Consider the following 19368-nt stretch of genomic DNA (forward strand, 5'->3'; position numbering starts at 1 on the left):
AATAGCAACTATTATTATTATTTCTATTATAGGTAACAATCTATTGCAGCAGGCTAAAAACTTGTAGGTTATGTCTGACTTATACCACTGCCTACCTATGGCCTGGACCCTGAAGAAGCTAGGACAGTTAAGCAATCCAGAAGCCATCATGACTCCCCTTTTCATATAAATATCCCATGCTTTGAGACTTACTTATTTATTTGGTACTGGGGATTGAACTCAGAACCTTGCACTTGCGAGGCAGGTGCCAGCACCACTGTGCTAAATCCCCAGCTCACTTTGAGATTTATTTTAAGTGCCCATCACCTTTCCCCTATACACTGTAGCAGCTAGAATAGCCCTGGGCCTATCACAGCACCAGGTCAAGAGGGATTATGATGACACCAAATAGAAGGAAGCAAAAGAAGGATGTTAATACCTCACAGCCAAATTTTTCTTTTCTTTTCTTTTCTTTTTGGTACCAGAGATCAAACTCAGGACCTTGTGCTTGCAAGACAGTCATGGTGCCACTGAGCTAAATTCCTGGCTCCTAGCCAATTTTTTCAAAGCTTTCTGTTTCTGGAGCTGATTTCAAAGGTAGAAAGTGGAGGCTAGCTCTTCTCATCATAGCAAGTAGGAAGTTAACTTACACTCTGAAAGGTAAACCAACTTATAAATATCCTTTTGTTGTTCCCCAAAGGTATTAGCACTTCAGTGTAAACTTTCCCTTTTCCACATTCTAAGTGAAAACAATGAAGGAGTATCTGAGCAGGAAAGTTACCAAGCTTATGTCACTTCATGTCTGTCTATCTTTTAGTTCAGGACAATGGAACTACCATGTAGTGCCGTTAGTTCTGTGCCAGGCAGTATACAAGTGCTTGACATGCGTGACTTTTTCCAATTGCATGCCAACCTTGGAAGGAGTAAGGCTCTTTAAAGAGTCTATTTGAAATGAAGAAACTCAAAGAGATTAAGTAATATATCTAATGATACATAGCTGGATACATAGTAAGTTCTAAGAGTGAACTCAAGTTTGTAGTCACATACACTGCACTGTCTCTCAGAACAGAAATATTGTATGTTTGCTTCAAAACAAAAAAAGAGAATAAAAGGCCAGAAGTGCAAATAATGCCAATAAAAAGGAAAAAGGGAATGGGTACCCATAGATGAGAGAGAGTAGCAATAAGCTATCTAATCATAATTTAGGGCCCTCAGACTATCAAGTGGCCCCAGTCCCAATGCCTCATAACCCCTAGTTCAGTGCTTCTCAAACTTTAGTGTATACACAATCACCTGGGGACTTTGTGCAAATAAATGCAGATTCTGGCCCAGTGGATCTAAGATGGAGCCCGAGATGCTGGAATTATCCCAGATGACACTCATGAATTTAGCTTGAAGACAAAAAGACTGTAGACTCCAGTAACCTCTGGCAAGCCTTTAAAGTAAATATTACCCTGTTTGATCAAGAAGGAAACCGAGGATTTGTGAGGATAAGCAGTTTATTCAAAATAAGAGAACTAATGACAGCTGACTTCAGTTTGGATTTGTGATACTATAACTCCAAAGCCTCTTTTCTTAACCAATTTACTACATTTCCTATTTGTCAATAAGATTGTTTTTAAAGGTTTATACATTTTCTCTTTTTGTCATCAGACTATCCTGGAATTTAGAAAATAATATTATTGCCCTCATTGTACATATAAAGATAATGCTGACCTAGAGAAATTAAGTTACATATTCAAGGTCACGCAGCTAATATACAGGAAGCCAGGACTCCTATCCTGCTCTCCTGCTTTGCAGTCTAGTGTTGTAATTAGGATTCTCAATCTTAACTGCACTACACAATCATTTGTGGAACTTTTAAAAACATCAATGTCCAGGCTTACCCCCCAACAAAATAAACCAGTCTCTGGAGATGGAATCAGTCATCAGTAGCTGTTAAAGCTCCCCAGGTGGTTCCAATGTACAATCATGATAATCTGTATCATTCATTCTAAGAGTCAACCTCAGTAAAATTTTTCAGAAAAACATTGATAGGATTTACCAGCACATAAATACATATACCACAAGGTATATTATAGAAAATAATAGCCTTCTGTGAGATGGCCTTGGCATCTCATTATAATACATATATTCTAAACAATCACCTTAAACTAATCTTTGAAATATACATACTATGTGTACAAGGTTTAATTGCCTATGTATTGAGAAAAAGTACTCCTTTATGACTGCAGACAACTGCTTTTCTTCACTAAAAATTTAGTAACTGCAAAAGAAGAAAAGCTCAGATATGAAGATCTAGAAACCATTTCAGTATTAGTGAATCCCAAATACTGCAGCCCCAAAAAGCCTTGGCTTCCTAGTGACTTGGGCTGGATTCAATCATTCTATATCCTCTAGCCAGCCTTAGGATGCAAAGGAAATACTCTCCAGAGAGAATGACTGCTGTTTAACAGTACACCAAAAAACTATACAGCTTTCATGCCACAGGGGGTTGTGAATTGGTGAAGTAGAAAGTAATTGTCCTAATTGAAATTTGGCAAAGCTCTGAAGAGCTAGACAAGGCAACCAGCTGTATTTCAAACAAAGCAGCCCAGTGTTCTCCAACACTAAGAAATAAAAGAGAAAGAAATTGGAATGAGCATGGGTAGAGTTTTAGAACATGGCCTATAAAGATGCCAAGAAAATGATTTCACATCCATAGAGCTCAGCTAAAACACATCTGGAAGTACATACAAGTGTACACGAGAGGGGTTTTCATTATCAAAAAGGTCCCCTTAGATGGCTTATGATATAGTTATAAATTGAGTTGATGTTGATGGTTTATAAAGTCACTTTCAAGTCAATGTACTAAAACAAATTATCTTTAAAGAAAGCAATTTTTTCAACAACTTTCCTTGCTCACATAATATGTGAGCAAAAAAAAAGTTTCCTTTGATTATTGTAATAGGCATTAAGGTAACTAACTTAGGGTTCTAAAACACTACAGGTTTATTTTATACAGGATACACATATGCATGCCCACTCATAAAAATCACACTCTTATTTTACAGAAATGCCTTTGTAGTGCTCAAAGAACAGTATTACTGTCAATATTGTTTACCTGAAATTCATCCTCCTGTCTTGGAAGGAAGAGCTGCTCTGGGCTATCCTTGCTAAGACTTACTGGTCCAGTGACTCCTTCATCTCCATATACCCAGAGTGTGACATTGGCCTGAGTTCCTGTATTTCCTGTCAGCACTAACACCTTCCATTCATCTTCTGACAGAAGATTTTCACTGCTGTGGGAATGTCTGATTTCTTCTATGGAAGAAAAAAAGCATTACTGGAAGATCAGATACAACATAAGGTTGACAAAATTTTTGTCATACCTGAGCCCAAGGTCATTAAAACTGGGCAGAATGGGCTGGGGTAAGGCAGGGAGGAACTGAATTTCCAGGACTCCAGGCAGCTGATTTGTGCTTGTCTCCTCACAGCAAGGTTCTGGTCAACTAAACTCAACAACTGAAGTAAACTGAATTAAAACAATAAACACCTGAAGAGTCTAGCAATTTTTTTAACTTGTCCTCAGTGCCACAGCATAGAGGGCACGCTAGGGTTTGCAGTTCTGTGATCACAGATTTTTCATAAAGCTGCCTACTTGCCTTATGGCTTTTGTATATAAATACTAAACAAATATAAGTAAACAGGTTTTCAAATGAGATATAAAAATAGCAAATAGAGGACAAAAACATTTCTAAAATATTCCTGAAATCAAAGACCTCTTCTCTGAAAACTATAGCACTTTGAAAAAAGATATTGAAGGGGATATCAGAAAATGGACAGACATCCCCTGGTCCTGGGTAGGAAGGATCAACATAGTGAAAATGGCCATACTTCCAAAACTGCTATATAGATTCAATGCAGTCCCAATTGAAATCCCAGCAGCATACTTCACAGACCTGGAGAAAATAATCCAGAAATTCATTTGGAACAAGAAGAGACCCAGAATAGCAAAAGCAATTCTAGGCAACAGAGACATGGCAGGGGGTATCACAATTCTCAACTTGAAAGTATACTACAAAGTTACTGTGATTACAAACAGCATGGTACTGGCAAAGAAACAGAACTGAAGACCAGTGGAACAGATTAGAAGATGCAGAAACAACTCCAGACACACTCAGCCACCTCATCTTTGACAAAGGAGGCAAACACTCTCGCTGGAGGAAAGACAGTCTCTTTCATAAATAGTGCTGGAGAAACTGGGTTTCAACTTGTCAAAGACTAAAACTAGACCTATATCTCTCACCATGCACTAAACTAAAATCAAAATGGATTAAAGATCTAAATATAAAAACAGAAACGCTGAACCAGCTGGAAGAGAGGTTAGGTAGAACTCTTCAAGACATTGGGGTAGGAAAATAGTTTATGAACAAAACCTCAGTTGCCCATGAACTAGCACAAACAATCAACAAGTGGGATCTCTTTTTACTAAAAAGCTTCTGCACAGCAAGAGAAACCACCAGCAGTGTGAAGAGACAACCCACAATGTGGGAAAAAATCTTCATCTGCTCTTCCTCAGACAAAGGTCTACTATCTCGAATCTATAAAGAACTTAAAAAAATCAGACCTCCCAAATTAAAAAACCCAATCCAAAAATGGGCATCTGAAATGAACGGACATTTCTCAGACAAAGAAGTAGACATGGCAAATAAACATATGAAAAAATGTTCAACATCACTGGCCATTCAAGAGATACAAATGAAAACAACGTTGAGATTCCACCTCACTCCAGAAAGAATGGCTGCTATCATGAAATCAACCAATAACAAATGCTGGTGAGGCTGTGGGGAAAGAGGAACCCTGCTCCACTGCTGGTGGGAGTGTAGACTGGTGCAAGCACTGTGGAAATCAGTATGGAGATACCTCAAAGAACTAGGACTGGAAGTCCCATTTGACCCAGCTATTCCCCTGCTGGGTATCTTCCCCCAAAGAATTAAAAGAATCATACCACAGTGATATATGTGCACCCATGTTCATAGAAGCACAGTTTGTGATAGCTAAAACTTGGAAACAGCCCAAATGCCCATCAACTGGAGACTGGATCAAGAAAATGTGGTTTTTTAATAAAACGGAGTACTACTCAGCCATCAAAAATGAGAAATTAGAGTCATTTATTGCTAAATGGATGCACATTGAGGTGATACTCTTCAGTGAAATAAATAGGACATACATGTGTAAATACCGAAGTTTCTCTAGTGTGAGAAACTGAAAGTGTAAATAAGGACTAAAAGGTATAATAGATAATGTGAAATAGGAAGAAAAGGGGCAAAGGGGAAGGGGAAATGGGAGGGGTAGGGGAAAGGAAAGAAGGGAATGGAATTAATATGAGAAAATTAAAAAATGGAAAAAAGTCTTTGTAAATAGAGAAGGATGGAGGGGTTGAAGGGAGGGCAGGGGAAAGGGGAAAAAAATAAGAACCAAGAGAGTATGTAAAGGTGCATATCTCCAATGATGAATGTCATTATATTGTACAGCAAAAATGTACCAATAAAAGGATATACAAAAAAAATATTTCTGAAAAAAATACCTAATTGGAGAGGCAATGAAAGCATCTGGAACTAATGAGAGAATTTTCACGTATACAAGTGGTCCCTGAGGTGCTCAGAGCATTTTCCTATGAGAAGAGGAGCTGCACAGTTCTGATATTTCACAAGGCACCCTCCATAAGTCAGAGGTGTTCAAACAGCCACTCTTGGTTTATAGAGTGCTAGGACATCTCTCACTGGGATGGTTGTCTTCTTTATAGTCTCTTGAGCCTGTTGTCTTCCCCCAAGAAGATACTGGGGCCTGCAGTGCTGACAGCAACTTCCTGTACTGGTAGTCTGGAACTACCCCCATATCAGGATCTTAATTCTTAACAGATATTTTCACATAGAAATATTATATAGTCAAGATAATGAAGTAAATTTCTTCATGTACGATGTGAAAAGGGAGTCAGAAACTGAAACTATAAGCAGTCCATATGCAGCATCCAGGATCTTAGGAGTACAACATTAACAATGATGACAAACACAACAAATAACTAGTTATCTCCTGCTAATCTATAGCAAGCTAATTTTAATATAATAAAAACTATCCAGGAAATTATAAATGGAAACAAGTGCTATGAAATAATAAACATTCCTTTTTTAAATGTCTTGGATAATCTCTATCATCATAACAGCACACATTTTCTCTTCATTTATAACAATAATCATTATTTATTAAGCTCCTAGTGTATGCTGCTGGACTGTACTGAATGTGTCATATGCATTTCTCATTCAATCTTCACTATACCCTGTGAGGAAATCAAATTATGATGTTCATTTTTAGGTATAAAAAAAGAGGGTAAGGGATTAAGTAATATGCCCAAGCCACATAATAAGCAAACCATGGGAAGTTTAACTCCAAAGCCCCTGCCCATTAACAAAACTTGGTAGGTGTTCTGTGTTCACCTAAATACAATTCACCAGGCCACAGCAGCAGGGACCCTGCTAGCATTTCAGATTATATTCTATGCTAAATACTCTAAGTATTTAACATTCATTATCATGTCAGTCTGACTCCATCTTCACACTAGTTCCATAAGGTAGTACCCCCTATTCACCAAGTGATCAAACCAGGACTCAGGATAAGTAACCTGCCCTTCTACATAGGCAGAAGCAACTAACTAAGCTTAAAACCCAGGCAGAGCAAGTGTGAATTCCAGGCCATTCCGGATATAATAATATCACGTTAAGGTAGCTGATCTGTAAATGATGACAAAAGTTAGTCAAAAAATTTTTATTTTACAACCTACTTTTCAAAACTCAAATATTACACATGACTTCCTTATTGCTCTGCCTGCCATTTCTAGTTAAACACACTTGTAATTTCCTTAGGCCCTGTGAAACAGCAGATCTCTACCAGAAACAACCCACATTAATGAGTCAAGAGAGTAAATAGTGATCCTTGGGGCAGCAAGGCATTCCTTAGGATGCTAATCATTTATTTAGTAACTTATGAGGATCTTAGTCATGTGAAAAAGATCCTTTTACTCAGTTCAAAAAAACTTTAATTCTTATTAATTTTGGGCACCATGTTAGGTTTATTGTGCATGTAATAATGGAACTCATTAAAAGTTTGAAAAATAAATAACGAGATATATACAAGTGGAGAAGATAGGCCCATAAATATATTTGAAACATTCAAATACATTTATAGCAAACAAAAGAAATACTGCGAAGTTCAAATGTGACAGAGAACGAAGAACGGTAACTATGGAGGAGAGAGCAGGAAGGGTTTCTCAGGGAGAACCTCAGTGCAGGATGTAGAAGCAGGAATCCCAATTTTGCAAAAACATGAGGCTGGGTGGGTAGCTCAGTGTTAGAGCACTTGCCTAGCATGCACAAGGCTCTGTGTTCAATCCCTGGGACTCGAACAAAAAAAAAGCCTAGAAGAATTTTACAAAAAAAGGCAGGAAGGGCATTCCAAACAGAGGGAACAGCGTGGTGTGAGCACTGGACATGCTGTAAGAACTGCAGGTGGCGATGTACAGCTACACATCACTTAAGATACTATGTGTGAAGAGGAGAAAGGAACGTTAAGATTGTGGCGGGCACAAGTAAGTTAGAAGAGAGTTGGCACACCCTTGTACAGACAATAAGAAGAGATGCTTAGGTACAGCGGCAATAAGATTTCAGCCTTAGAAAGATCAGTCTAAAACAGGGTGAGCTGAGCAGGAAGAAACTGAGGAAGGAAGTCAAGTGAACGGTGAATGCTAAACAGTACAAGCACACAAACCTGAAGTGAGATCAGGAGAATCTGGTAATGTTGTCATGTAGTTTTGGGGGGTGTTCACATGTGTGTGTATTTAGCTTGTCTGATATAATCCGCAAATGAGTTGGTCTCCCTAGCTGCTTCTTCATTTATTTAATTACATCATTCACACAAATATAACACATAAGGTGCACTCATACTATAAAAATGTATGGCCTAATATGGTATAACCTGTTACATGGAATGATGCATTAAAGTTGGTGCTACTCTCAATTCAACATGAATACCATCTAATGCCACAATATTTTGGAAGTGAATCAAAGGCTACTAGTCTCAGGCTATAAATTTCTCTATCTTAGAATCACAAAGCTGGCTGCTTTTATTGACCAGAAGTTTAAAACACTCCAAGATGGGAGAATATGTGATGGGGATGCTAGGTTAGGCAACAGACCCTTTACAGGTCCTCCTGAATACAATCCGTGGTACCTGAAAGGCATCTGGCTGACTTAGACAGTGTTCTCAGCAGGGTGTCAGAACATTTGAAGTAAGCTACAATAAGGTTCATTCAGAACAAAATAAAAAAAATGCTAAACTGTTTTTGTGCTGCTGGCCTCTTGAGCTCTGAAAGAAGAAAAACAACCCACAGAAATAAATAATAAATTTTCCAATTTTAAAAGTTCACAAATACATCAAAGTTGATGTCAGCTTAAGGCATGAATTACATCAGAGTGTGGCCATAAAAAGTCAAGTTCTATAAATTTTGTATGCTATTCCAAGTTACTATTTGAGAAATGTAAATTAGCAATTGAAAGCAACTGCTCTTTACCACTTGATAACTCAATATCGGAAAAAGAGTCATAGTTTAATCCTAATTTCAAAAACAAGTAAAATCATCTAGAAAATGTTAGAAGTTAAAGCATTCTCCCTAATTATCTTGCAAAGGAAAAATATCTACTTCTAGAAAATTAACAAGAAAAGTCTTGGAAAGTGAATTCATCAGTTTCTCAATTTAAGGTATAGAAGGCATTTATCCAAAGCACAGGATGCACAAAGCTGGTAGGAATAACAAAGAAACAAAAAACAAGTTCAAATAATCCAAGATAACCCTACGTGCTTGAATGTGGGATTGACACTAACATGGCACCTCACTGACACCTGTAATCAGTATCAAGATAAAGGTTTGCTTCTTGATTAAAACCATCATTTATATATTTTGCATTGAAATGCGATACACCAGAAATACAAAAAAGATGCCTAGATATGTATTACAAGCTGAGACTGATTAACTGATGTATTAGGACCACATTAAAGAAATGCCATTATTCTAAACTGCTCAGATTTTTATGACAGGTGGATTTGAAAATTCAGACTTTAGAGAAATACAAAAGTAAACCCTAAAAACTATATTTTCTGAAAAAGTTTTAAACGGAAAAAACTACAGTGATACCTTGGTTCATTCTTTCCACGATTCTGGTCACAAATCAAGGTGGATGGACCAAATCAAAATCAATAGTGAGGTTCAATGTTGACCTTATGGGTAAATTTGATTTGGTTCTCATTCAGTTCGGTTCTAGACCAGAATTGTGGAGAGAATTGAGTTCATGAACCAAGGCACCACTAAAATGAAACACTAAGAATCCACTTTTGTATGTGTGAAGAATACAATAAGAAAAAATTAGATTATACTAATCTAAGAAAAGAAAGTTGTTTTATATAGTACTTATATTTATATTGACTTTTTGTAGGCCAAAGAATTTATGAATAGGTCTTCTGCTCAACACAGAGATGGAATTAGTATTGTTCGAAATGTATGGTTCATTTCTGCACTCTTCATGTATTCTTGTCCATTTATTTTATCATATCAAAAATCCCTTCAAGTTCTCAATGAATAAATGAAAAAATGATAATGATAAATGAAAACTTATACCACCTTCACACTATAATTTAGTACAAAAATCAGTATAAAAAATAAACCCACATTTCATTCTGAATGAGTGATTGTTTCTATATTTTAAAAGGCACTAAGATAATAAGAATAACTAATGTAATCTACTACACAGTAACCCATTTCTAGAAATTATTCTTAAAAAATAATCTAGTCAGGTGTGATCCACATGCATAATCCCAGCATTTGAAAGGATGAGGCAAAAGGAACCGTGTAATAAGTTCAAGGCTGGTCTTGACCTCACAAATACCCTTTCACAAATAAATAAACAAGTGATGTAACATACAGATAAGTGTCCATTTGAAGTTACAGTCGAGAGGTAGTTGAATATGTATGTTTATAAATGGATTACATAGCTATCAAGCTATTTTATAAAAAGAATGTTACAAAAATTCTCATGTTTACTATCTTCTATTAACTGATTACAAAATTGAATGCCCAACATAACATGTATGTATGTGTGGGTCTATATACACAGATACACACAAATATAAATAATTTTAAAGTATTCTTTGGGGACAATAGCATGATGCAATTTTAATATTTTTCTTTATGCATTTTACATTTTTCCAAAATAACTTAATTACTGATGATTGCTTTTAAGAAAGCCTGGATAATAAATTTCTTTTTTCTCATAATTTTCTGTATTATGAAGTATTGGCACCTAATTCAGTTTAAGCAAAGAATATGCAATGGATGAGACTTCAGAACAGATTAAACCTCATCCAGAAACATGTTGGGGACCCATCACAGACAGACAAAGGTCAGAATGACTGCCACAATGCCTTCCATAGAATCATAAATCTTTTCTTTCTATAGTTGGTTTGAACATGTTTAGATGCAATGTTTCTAAACTTAAAATTATGCAGAAATAATTTATGTGTTCACTTAAATAACTTTTAAAATATGAATTTCCAAAGTATTTACAAATGAAATACTATGTCTTGGATTTGCTTTAAAATAATCCAACAGGAGTTGTGTGGGATAGTTTAAATAAAGGATAATTAAAACAAAATTGGGTATACGTTGATAATTGCTAAAGGTGGGTATGGGGTAATGGGGATTCCTTATTCTATTTTCTCTACCTTTGTGTTAGTTTGAGGCTTTCCATAATGAAAATGTTTTCTTAAAAAACAAAAAGAGAATATTGCTTCCTCACATACCCTATTCTAACAAAGCTAATATTATAATTCAATTTTAACCTAAAGGAAAACCCCATAAATTTAATGGTAATGCACTGCTATTTATTACTACAAAAGAACTATTAATTCCTATAAAAGAGCTATTCTTTATATGCTATTACAAGTTCTAACTGCTCATGGTCCCCTAATGTAGATGAGAAAAAATTTCAACTTTCTTTTTCATAAGTAAGTATTTTGAACAAAAAGAGAACAAGTTTACTTTGTCTATAATTCCCAATCCCCAAAGAGATAAGAGATAGACAGATGAATGAAAGTGTTCTAAAAGTGGAGATAATAGTTGCTTTTAGATGTCTTTACAAGAAATATGTTTTCTTAAATATTTATAACCAACATATTTGCATATGAATGGCTAATGTAACCCAATCCTATCTAGCAGAACAGCTAAATTGTAAAACCCAAAAGGTATATTTTGCAAGAAACAACTTTTAAATATTACAACTGTTTAAAAGAAGTAGAAAAAAGACTTTAAAAGGATTTGTGATCTAATTACTCAGTAATAAAAGCCTTCCAGGTAACTGTTACCACTTGTATCTAGATGTCCTCCAAAGCCTCCTGTGGTCATAGATAGGGGCTGGATGAGGGTGTGTGATGATGAGATTAAGGTGCCCCATCCTTGGTGTGGGTGGCACTACCCAAAAGGGAGTTATCCTGCATGAAATATAAAGGATCGGAAAGAAGCTGCTCTGCTGCTCTGCTGCTTTGCTGCTTTCTGCCCACCCTATTTTTCCATGAACTGTTTCTCTCCTACAGTGCCTTTTGCCATACCACTCCGCCTTGATCCAGCTGACTGTGGACTGAAACCTCTACAAACTGTGAGCTGAAATAAACCTTTTCATCCTTTAATGTTAGGTGTTGGATATTTTGTCTCAGCAATGAGAAAAGTAACCAAGACAATAATATTTACATAAGAAGACATTTTCTTTCTGACTAAAAGTCATGGGTGTTTATAACACCATTTCCACTGCAACCAAAAACAGGTAAAATTTAAACAAATTATGAACATTTTATAAATGGCATTTGTTTTAGAGGAGTGTTATGGCTTGTATTTAGATGCCCCCCCCCCAAAGCCAGGCAACTATGGACTAAAACCTCTACGAACTGTAAGCCGAATAAACCTCTTCCTTTTTAATTTTGGGTGTCTGGTATTTTGTCTCAGCAATGATAGAAAAGTAACTAACACAGAGATTTTGGTACTAGGAGTGGCTCTAGAGAAACAGAATTGTAAAAATGGAATTCTTTAATGGCTTTAGGGGTTGCTGAAGTCAACTCTCTAATTTAATGAGACCTAAGGCCACTGTGGCCTCTCCTTCTACTCCTGTAGAGCATACTGATAACCCTTGGATGTCATCTCCTGCCTTCTGACACCAACTCTTCAGCCTTCCAGTGCAGGCCCATCAGCCTCCTGATACCCCCACAGGACACTGCAGTGAGCTCCAGACCTTTGACTAAATCTTTTGGTCTCTAGTGTGCAGACAGACCCGCTGCGCTCTTCCTCATCCAACCCTGTGAGTGGCTATTGTAAGCAAATCTTGCAAACTCTCGTATGGATCTATATATCTTGTGTTATATCTGTTTCTCTTGTAAATACCGACTGATTCAAGGAACTTCATCATCTGAATTTCTAGGATTTCATGTTCAAGTAAAAAGTTTGTGATATGTCAATAGTTTAAATAGCTCATGAATAAAGTTTAAGCTCACAGTCCCTTTTCTTAGTCTTTGGCCCACTTAACATTTCAATTGTATTTCCATTAACTACAAAGTCTTTTAGACTGAATTAATAGTTCAAACTTTATGTTGTATCTAGCACACTCAAATATCTACTTTTACCCTATATTTTTGTGTAGTTTGTTTATTTGACCTATTGATTTATAAACTTCAATAGAGCTGAGACCAAGTTCACTTTGCCCATCATTATTTCTTTACCTCTGATATTTACTTAGGTACACAATGCATATTTGATGATCAATTAAATAAAAAATGATTTCAGAAGCTCTATTTATTATGAGGCCTACATTTATCATTTTTGGAAATATTTGTGCTATGGTTTGAATGAGGGTAGTGTCCACTGAAGGTCCTTATGTTATGGGCTTGGTTCCCGGGTGACACTATTGGTAGGTGATGGCACTTTGGGAGGTGGGACTTTGTTGGAGGTCATGCAATCATAATCCTAAAGGGGCTATGGGACTCCAATCTCTCTTTCTCCTCCTCTTCTTTTTCCTTCGTTTTCTTTTTCCTTTTTTTTTTTTTTTTTTGGTACCGGGGATCAAACTATGTGCCTTGCTCTTGCGAGGCAGGCACCAGAACCACTGTGCTAAATCCCCCGGCCCTCTTCGTTTTGTTTTTTTCTCTCTCTCCTCCCCCTACTCTCCCTTGTTCCTTTCCCTCCCTACCTCTCTTTGTGTTATGGTTTGCATCTAGATGTCCCCCCAAAGCCTCATGCAGTCATAGGTAGGACTTTTTGGAGGCGGCTGGATCTACAGTATGTGATGCTGGCATCAAGGATGTGATACTGAAATTGATTCATGGTGTGATGCTAGGAATAAAGGTGTGAATGCTACCTTCTCTAAGGGTGGGTAGCCTGGATAAAATATAAGAGACAGAAAGAAGCCAAGTGTCATCCCTTGTCGCTTGCTACTTGCTGTCTTCTGCCTCCCCTGCTCTGCCATGGACTGTTTCTACTCTGCAACGCCTCTCTGCCATGTCACTCTGCCTTGGAGCCAGCCAACTATGAACTGAAACTTCTACAAACTGTGAGCTAAATAAACCTTTCCTTCTTTAACTTTGGGTGTTGAGTACTTTGTGTCAGCAATGAGAAAAGTGACTAAGACATTCTGACCTGTAATCACTTGCTTGAGATACACTTCAGTTTGAGATGTAATCACTTGCTCCCAGTATCTACGCCCTCTTTTGCCATCCTTACCACGTGGTGATAAATCCAAGGGACCATCATCACCAAGCTTGCACCATGCCACTGTTCAGATTTTTAACCATAAAACTATGAGCTAAATAAATATTTTCTCTTTACGAGTTAGCTGTCCTGGGTGTTTCGTTGTAATAAAGCAAAGCTGTCTTATATAGTTGGCCAGCTTTAATAAAATATTTACACGTTCCACTCCTTAAAATGTTAACAATGATAACATTTCAAAAGTGATTTTGCAAGGACAAATGTTCATAAGACATACAGAAGGTGTTCTCTCAAATATTTACCACTCGTAAAAAGTATCTATTCATAGAGATTTCAGCTAGCACATTTTCATCCAAGTCAAATTGTATTTGAGGTGGCCATCTCTAATATAGCTGTCATTGCTTCCTGACATGAGTGGATTCTTCTGTGAAGAAACTTAACTAAGCACATGTTTCTCTTGCAATGTTATTCTTCACACTGTTCCATGGATTCATGACTTAATACAGAAATATAGGACTGAGACTGGTCCAATGAAGCAAAAATCAAAATATTAATTTTCCTATGGTTGATAATGCCATAGGCTAGTCAATGAAATATCAATTATCTGTTATTATCTGAAAGAAATGATAATATCCCAATAACTAAATCCAAAACTCACTTTTTAAAAGGGAATCTTTTAATTTCTCTGTCTCCCAAAATAGGTTTCAAAGACAGCGTGGTCTACTATTTCATTGACTATATTCTGATGCACAAAATATCATATATTATACTTTCCAGTCAGAGGAATGTAATACATTTATATTACATTTAGAAGCAAGAAAAAATGACAGACTAAGAAACTAGAAATTCAAATTTCTCCTAGAGCAGTTTAATCATGCCTCACTTTCTATGTCATAAAAATGAAGGTTATTTTTCTTGTTGCTTACACTTTGGTGAGAATTTGTATTTTATTCATAAAATATATTCATGAAATATTTTGTGGGTGACAATAAAATATCATAATACTATCTTCTTTTCAAGCCATCATTCTGGAGTGAACATTAAATTTAAGACAGAAATAAATACATTTTTAAATAAACGTAATTTTTGAAATATAAAACTAAAGCATAAAAATATAAGATAACAGCTTAAAAGCAACTCATATGGTATAGTGTAATACATATTATAAAAATAATATGATGTTCTTCCTCAGATAGCCACAGGAAGAAGCAATGCAGACAAGCCAAAAGAAATAAAACAAAACAAACAAAATAAGAAAAAAAAAAACTTGTTTCTTACTTGCAGCTGCAGAGAGTAAGAGACTGCTAGCCTCAGATTCTTCTGGTGATTCTTTATGGTTTTCTGACTCTTGGATCTTTTTTCCCCCTTGACTGGATGTTGCAGACATTCCCATTGGCTTTTCTCTGCCAACTAAAATTAAGATTTTTTAAAAGACACTAACCTTTCAAAATCACTTATTTCTTCTCAGAGTACTCACCATATCTTCAACTATGCAAGTTTAACCTTTCCCATTGTTTCCATTTCAATGCCTAGCCAAATCTTTTTACTCTGCATTATATAGTTACAGGAAAATGACTTTTATTCTTACCAGCAGGCTATGCATGGATGATCTTCCTGAAAAAAATCTACTTACTGTTTTATAAATCCAAGCAACAGTTTAACACCACAATATAAATCAAATAACTCATGCAAAAAGTTTTCTCATAAATTCTAAATGAAAACTCTTTTGGTAATTTGGTACTCTGCCTTGCTCAAAAGAGGAAACTGACTAAAGTATCATTCAAATGTAGCATGTGATCTTAATTAGAATATGAGACTCATGCTGCCACCTGCCTCGCAAGTGCAAGGTCCTCAGTTCAATTCCCAGTACCAAAAATAAAAAATGTGAGAATCTAAGAAATATGTATGTATCTATAAATGAAGAAAAATATTAGCTTTTTTTTTACTGTGTTTTTCTTTATATTTAAGAAATATGGGTACCACCATTAGCAGGAAGTATAGCAAAGCAAAGAAACTTACAATTGCAGATTTTATTCATGAATTGACAAAAGCTTTCTAAGTATAAAATAACCAGCCTATCTATAAAATATTGATTTTAATTATACATAAAGTGATATACCAAATAAGAATGTTTATATTTCTAAAGTAAATATTTTCATCAAAGTTGCACCAGAATCAAATATTTCTTTGATCTTTTCCAAGAGATTTTAGTTATTAACTATAATTACAGTTGTTAGTATTACATAGTAACACTTTGTTTAAAATATATTATAAACTTTTCCTCATTAATTTAAATGAAATATAAAAGTAAGAATTTTGTAATATGATTCACATTGGAAAACATTTCTAATGGTATGAATTACTCTCATACAGAAAACGTCACTGGAATGACATAAAATATTCTAATGCTTGAACTTACTCGGTACTCCATAAATGTGTGTTCACTCATTCTCTCATTTACTCGTGCATTCATTTAAAGAAATTCAAGGTTACAGAGAAGCTACATTATATTACAAGAAGGGCAAGCACAATCTTGTGTCAACAAATTGGGGTTGTGACAAAAGACTTTGGCAATGTAGAGTGGAGAATGTGAGAGGTTGATGATCAAAATTTCAAACAGCTTGGGTAACAACTACCAAGTAAAGCCCTGGGTTGTCCTAGATGATGCAATAAAAAATCAAGGTTAATATTCTATCAAAAATACATTCCTTCAATATCAGGTTTTACTTCTCCATAAAACAACTGCTCAAAGACAGGAATAAGTTGGTGTTAGGGAGATATTAAGATGTACAAGCTACCAAAAGTAAAAACCCCTGACTGGGGACTTATTTCTCTGCACAGGAACTTCTTTTTGAATACAGGCCTATTCCTTGAGTTTTAACAGCTTCAAACTGGTTGAATTTCATTCGGGTTGAATTAAGAAAAATGGTTTGAGGGCTGGGGATATAGCTCAATGGTGCCATGCCTGACTTAAAAGTGCAAGGTCCCGAGTTCTATCCCCTGGTGCTGGAAAAAAAATGGTTTGAACCAAAAAATGTGACTCTAAAATAAAGACAAATAAATGTACAAGGTAGTGGGATGTGCAACATTCTTGTTTTTTCTTTTATGTATCAACTGATTATTCTGCATAACTGAGCCACAGGCATAAGGCGAGGTGTCAGCTCTTTGAGTAGGCACCTAGAAAAGAGTATTTCTGGGCTTCTACACAGAGGGTCTTATAAATAAATTCAAGGAATACTGAACCTGAGTAATAAGGTCTAAAAAAGCAAAGGGCTGTGAAGGACACACAAAAACATACTTTTTGAAACAACACAAAATATAGGTGAGGATTGATCTTGGAGGAAGTTATTTTAACAATCTATAACAAAAATAAAACATGACAAGGCAAGTAATTTGTATCTGATTTTCACTGACTTTGGTATTCAGAGAAGAATAAGCTTTGTTACAAGGTCTAGTCTGTCACACAGGAGATAGAAGACCCTTCCATAGTCCCTCTCAAATCTTTCTTTGTATGAGAACTGGCCCTGCTTTTATGCTTCTCTGTCCTTTTTTAAGGTACAGTCATCCAGGAATACAGAGCACTTTGAGGTGGGGGTACTGTCTCCTCTGACAAGGAGTACCCAAGGAGTCAAGATGGCCCCTTTACTCTGCATTATTCTAAACAAGGTGAGAAAAAACTTGTTGCCATGTGTACAGCTGTTCTGGGTTATTTGCTAACTCAAATTTTCACTTATCTTTAGTCAGTGATTCATAAGTGGACTTGTGCTATTCTTAGAAGGAAGGCTAAATTTTTCTGAGAACCAAATACTTTCAGTTTTCTTTTCTAAAGTGATGGTCATCTAACCATTGCCCCAAGAGCCAAAGACCAGAGCAGACCCCAATGACAAGGAGGTGAATCTTCTGTGCCACTCTCCCACCGCCCCCAGTGCCAAGGACCAAAGATGCCCCCTGTGCCCAGGAGGTGAACCACACAGGCACCAGTAGCATCTCCCAGCCTGTTGAAATGAGAAGACACCTAAAAATTTCTCAAAACCAGACTTCCAGGTTGCTTAAGGCAACCACAAAGGGCAACTAGATGGAACAATCTGATAATCAACCACCAGGACTCCTTGAACTGGCAACAAAAGAGGACCTGGAAAAAATGAAATCAGAAATATTTTCTCAGATAATAGCAGAGATTGGGCCCATAGTACAACACAGGATTAAAACACCTAGAGAGGACACAGATAAAAACATAGAGGAGCTGAGGAACATGGTGGAATCCCAACATAGGAAATAAATGGAATCCATAAAACAGATGCAAACAGATTTCCAGATTAAAAACACCATTGAAAGCTTACACAGCGGAATGAGACAATGTGAGGACAAAATTTCAGATATAGAAGGTAAGACTGCAATTAGTGACCAGGAAAGGAAAAATTGCTTTAAAATTGTAAGGGAACATGAGAAATCAATCCAGCAGCTGCTAGACAATGCAAAGAAGAATAACATAAGGCTGATTGGAGTCAATGAAGAAACAGGAGAGAGTGCAGATGACATAAAAAAACTATTCACATAATCGATAATGTAAAATAGGAAGAAAAGGTCCAAAGGGGTAGGGGTAGTGGGAGGGGCAGGGGAAAGGAAAGAAGGGAAAGGAAAAATGATGAGAAATGGAAAAAATGGAAATAAAATCATTGTAAATAGGGAAGGGTGGAGGGGGTGAAGGGAGGGCTAGGAATGGGGAAGAAATAAGAACCAAGATGCATCATGTAAAGGTACAATTCCCAATGAGAAATGTAATTGTGTTGTATACCTACAATGTACCAATAAAAGAATTTAATAAAAAATTTTTAAAAACCTATTCACAGAAGTTATGGCAGAAAACTTCCCAAACAGGAGAAAAGAACTTGACATACAGATAAGTGAGGCATATAGGACTCCAACTAGCTTTGATCAAAAAATATCTTCTCATAGGCATATAATAGTTAGGATTCCAGAAACCCAGAAGAAGAACAAAATTCTACAAGCAGTGAGAGAAAAGAAACAAATCACATACAAAGGAAAGCCCATCAGAATCACAGCAGACTTCTCAATGCAAACGCTCAAGGCAAGGAGATCTTGGAGTGACTTATTTTAAGCCCTAAAGGAAAACAGCCTCCAATCCAGATTGATGTACCCTGCAAAACTACCTTTCAAAATGATGGAGAAATAAGATACTGTCATGACAAACATCCCCTTAGGAACTTCATGAATACCAAACCGGCACTCCAAAAAATTTTAGACAATACCCTAGGAAAAGACAATGAGGATCACAACTCCAGGAAGCCTAGCAGAATGAATCCATCTGGCATGACAAGAAATTAAATGTAAAGGGGGAGAACCCAACAAAAACTCATGACAATGATAAGTCAATATATATCAGTGATAACCATCAATGTTAATGGTCTCAATTCACCAATCAAAATAAATAGACTGGCAGAATGGGTCAAGAAGCAAGATCCAACAATATGCTGCATGCAAGAAACACAATTGAAAAAGAAACTCATAGACTGAAAGTTAAAGGGTGGAAAACAATA

The 19368-nt window shown here is 36.3% G+C and overlaps 1 protein-coding gene across 3 annotated transcripts in view; it reads right to left on the bottom strand.

The window, feature by feature from the left end:
• Rp1 (RP1 axonemal microtubule associated) overlaps positions 1 to 19368 on the bottom strand; it is a 226275-nt gene that overhangs the window by 38225 nt on the left and 168682 nt on the right. For all 3 annotated transcript variants that reach the window (XM_087185399.1, XM_087185401.1, XM_087185394.1), the window contains exons 18-19: positions 15089 to 15220; positions 3083 to 3282 (exon numbers count right to left, since the gene is read on the bottom strand). In XM_087185399.1, coding sequence (XP_087041525.1) covers positions 3083 to 3282; positions 15089 to 15220 — 332 coding nt within the window. The remainder of the gene's footprint in view (positions 1 to 3082; positions 3283 to 15088; positions 15221 to 19368) is intronic.

This window comes from Heterocephalus glaber, unplaced genomic scaffold, assembly GCF_053883595.1.
Source record: "Heterocephalus glaber isolate CG9 unplaced genomic scaffold, H.glaber_assembly_v1.0 deba00000281, whole genome shotgun sequence".
Taxonomy (NCBI): Eukaryota; Metazoa; Chordata; class Mammalia; order Rodentia; family Bathyergidae; genus Heterocephalus; species Heterocephalus glaber.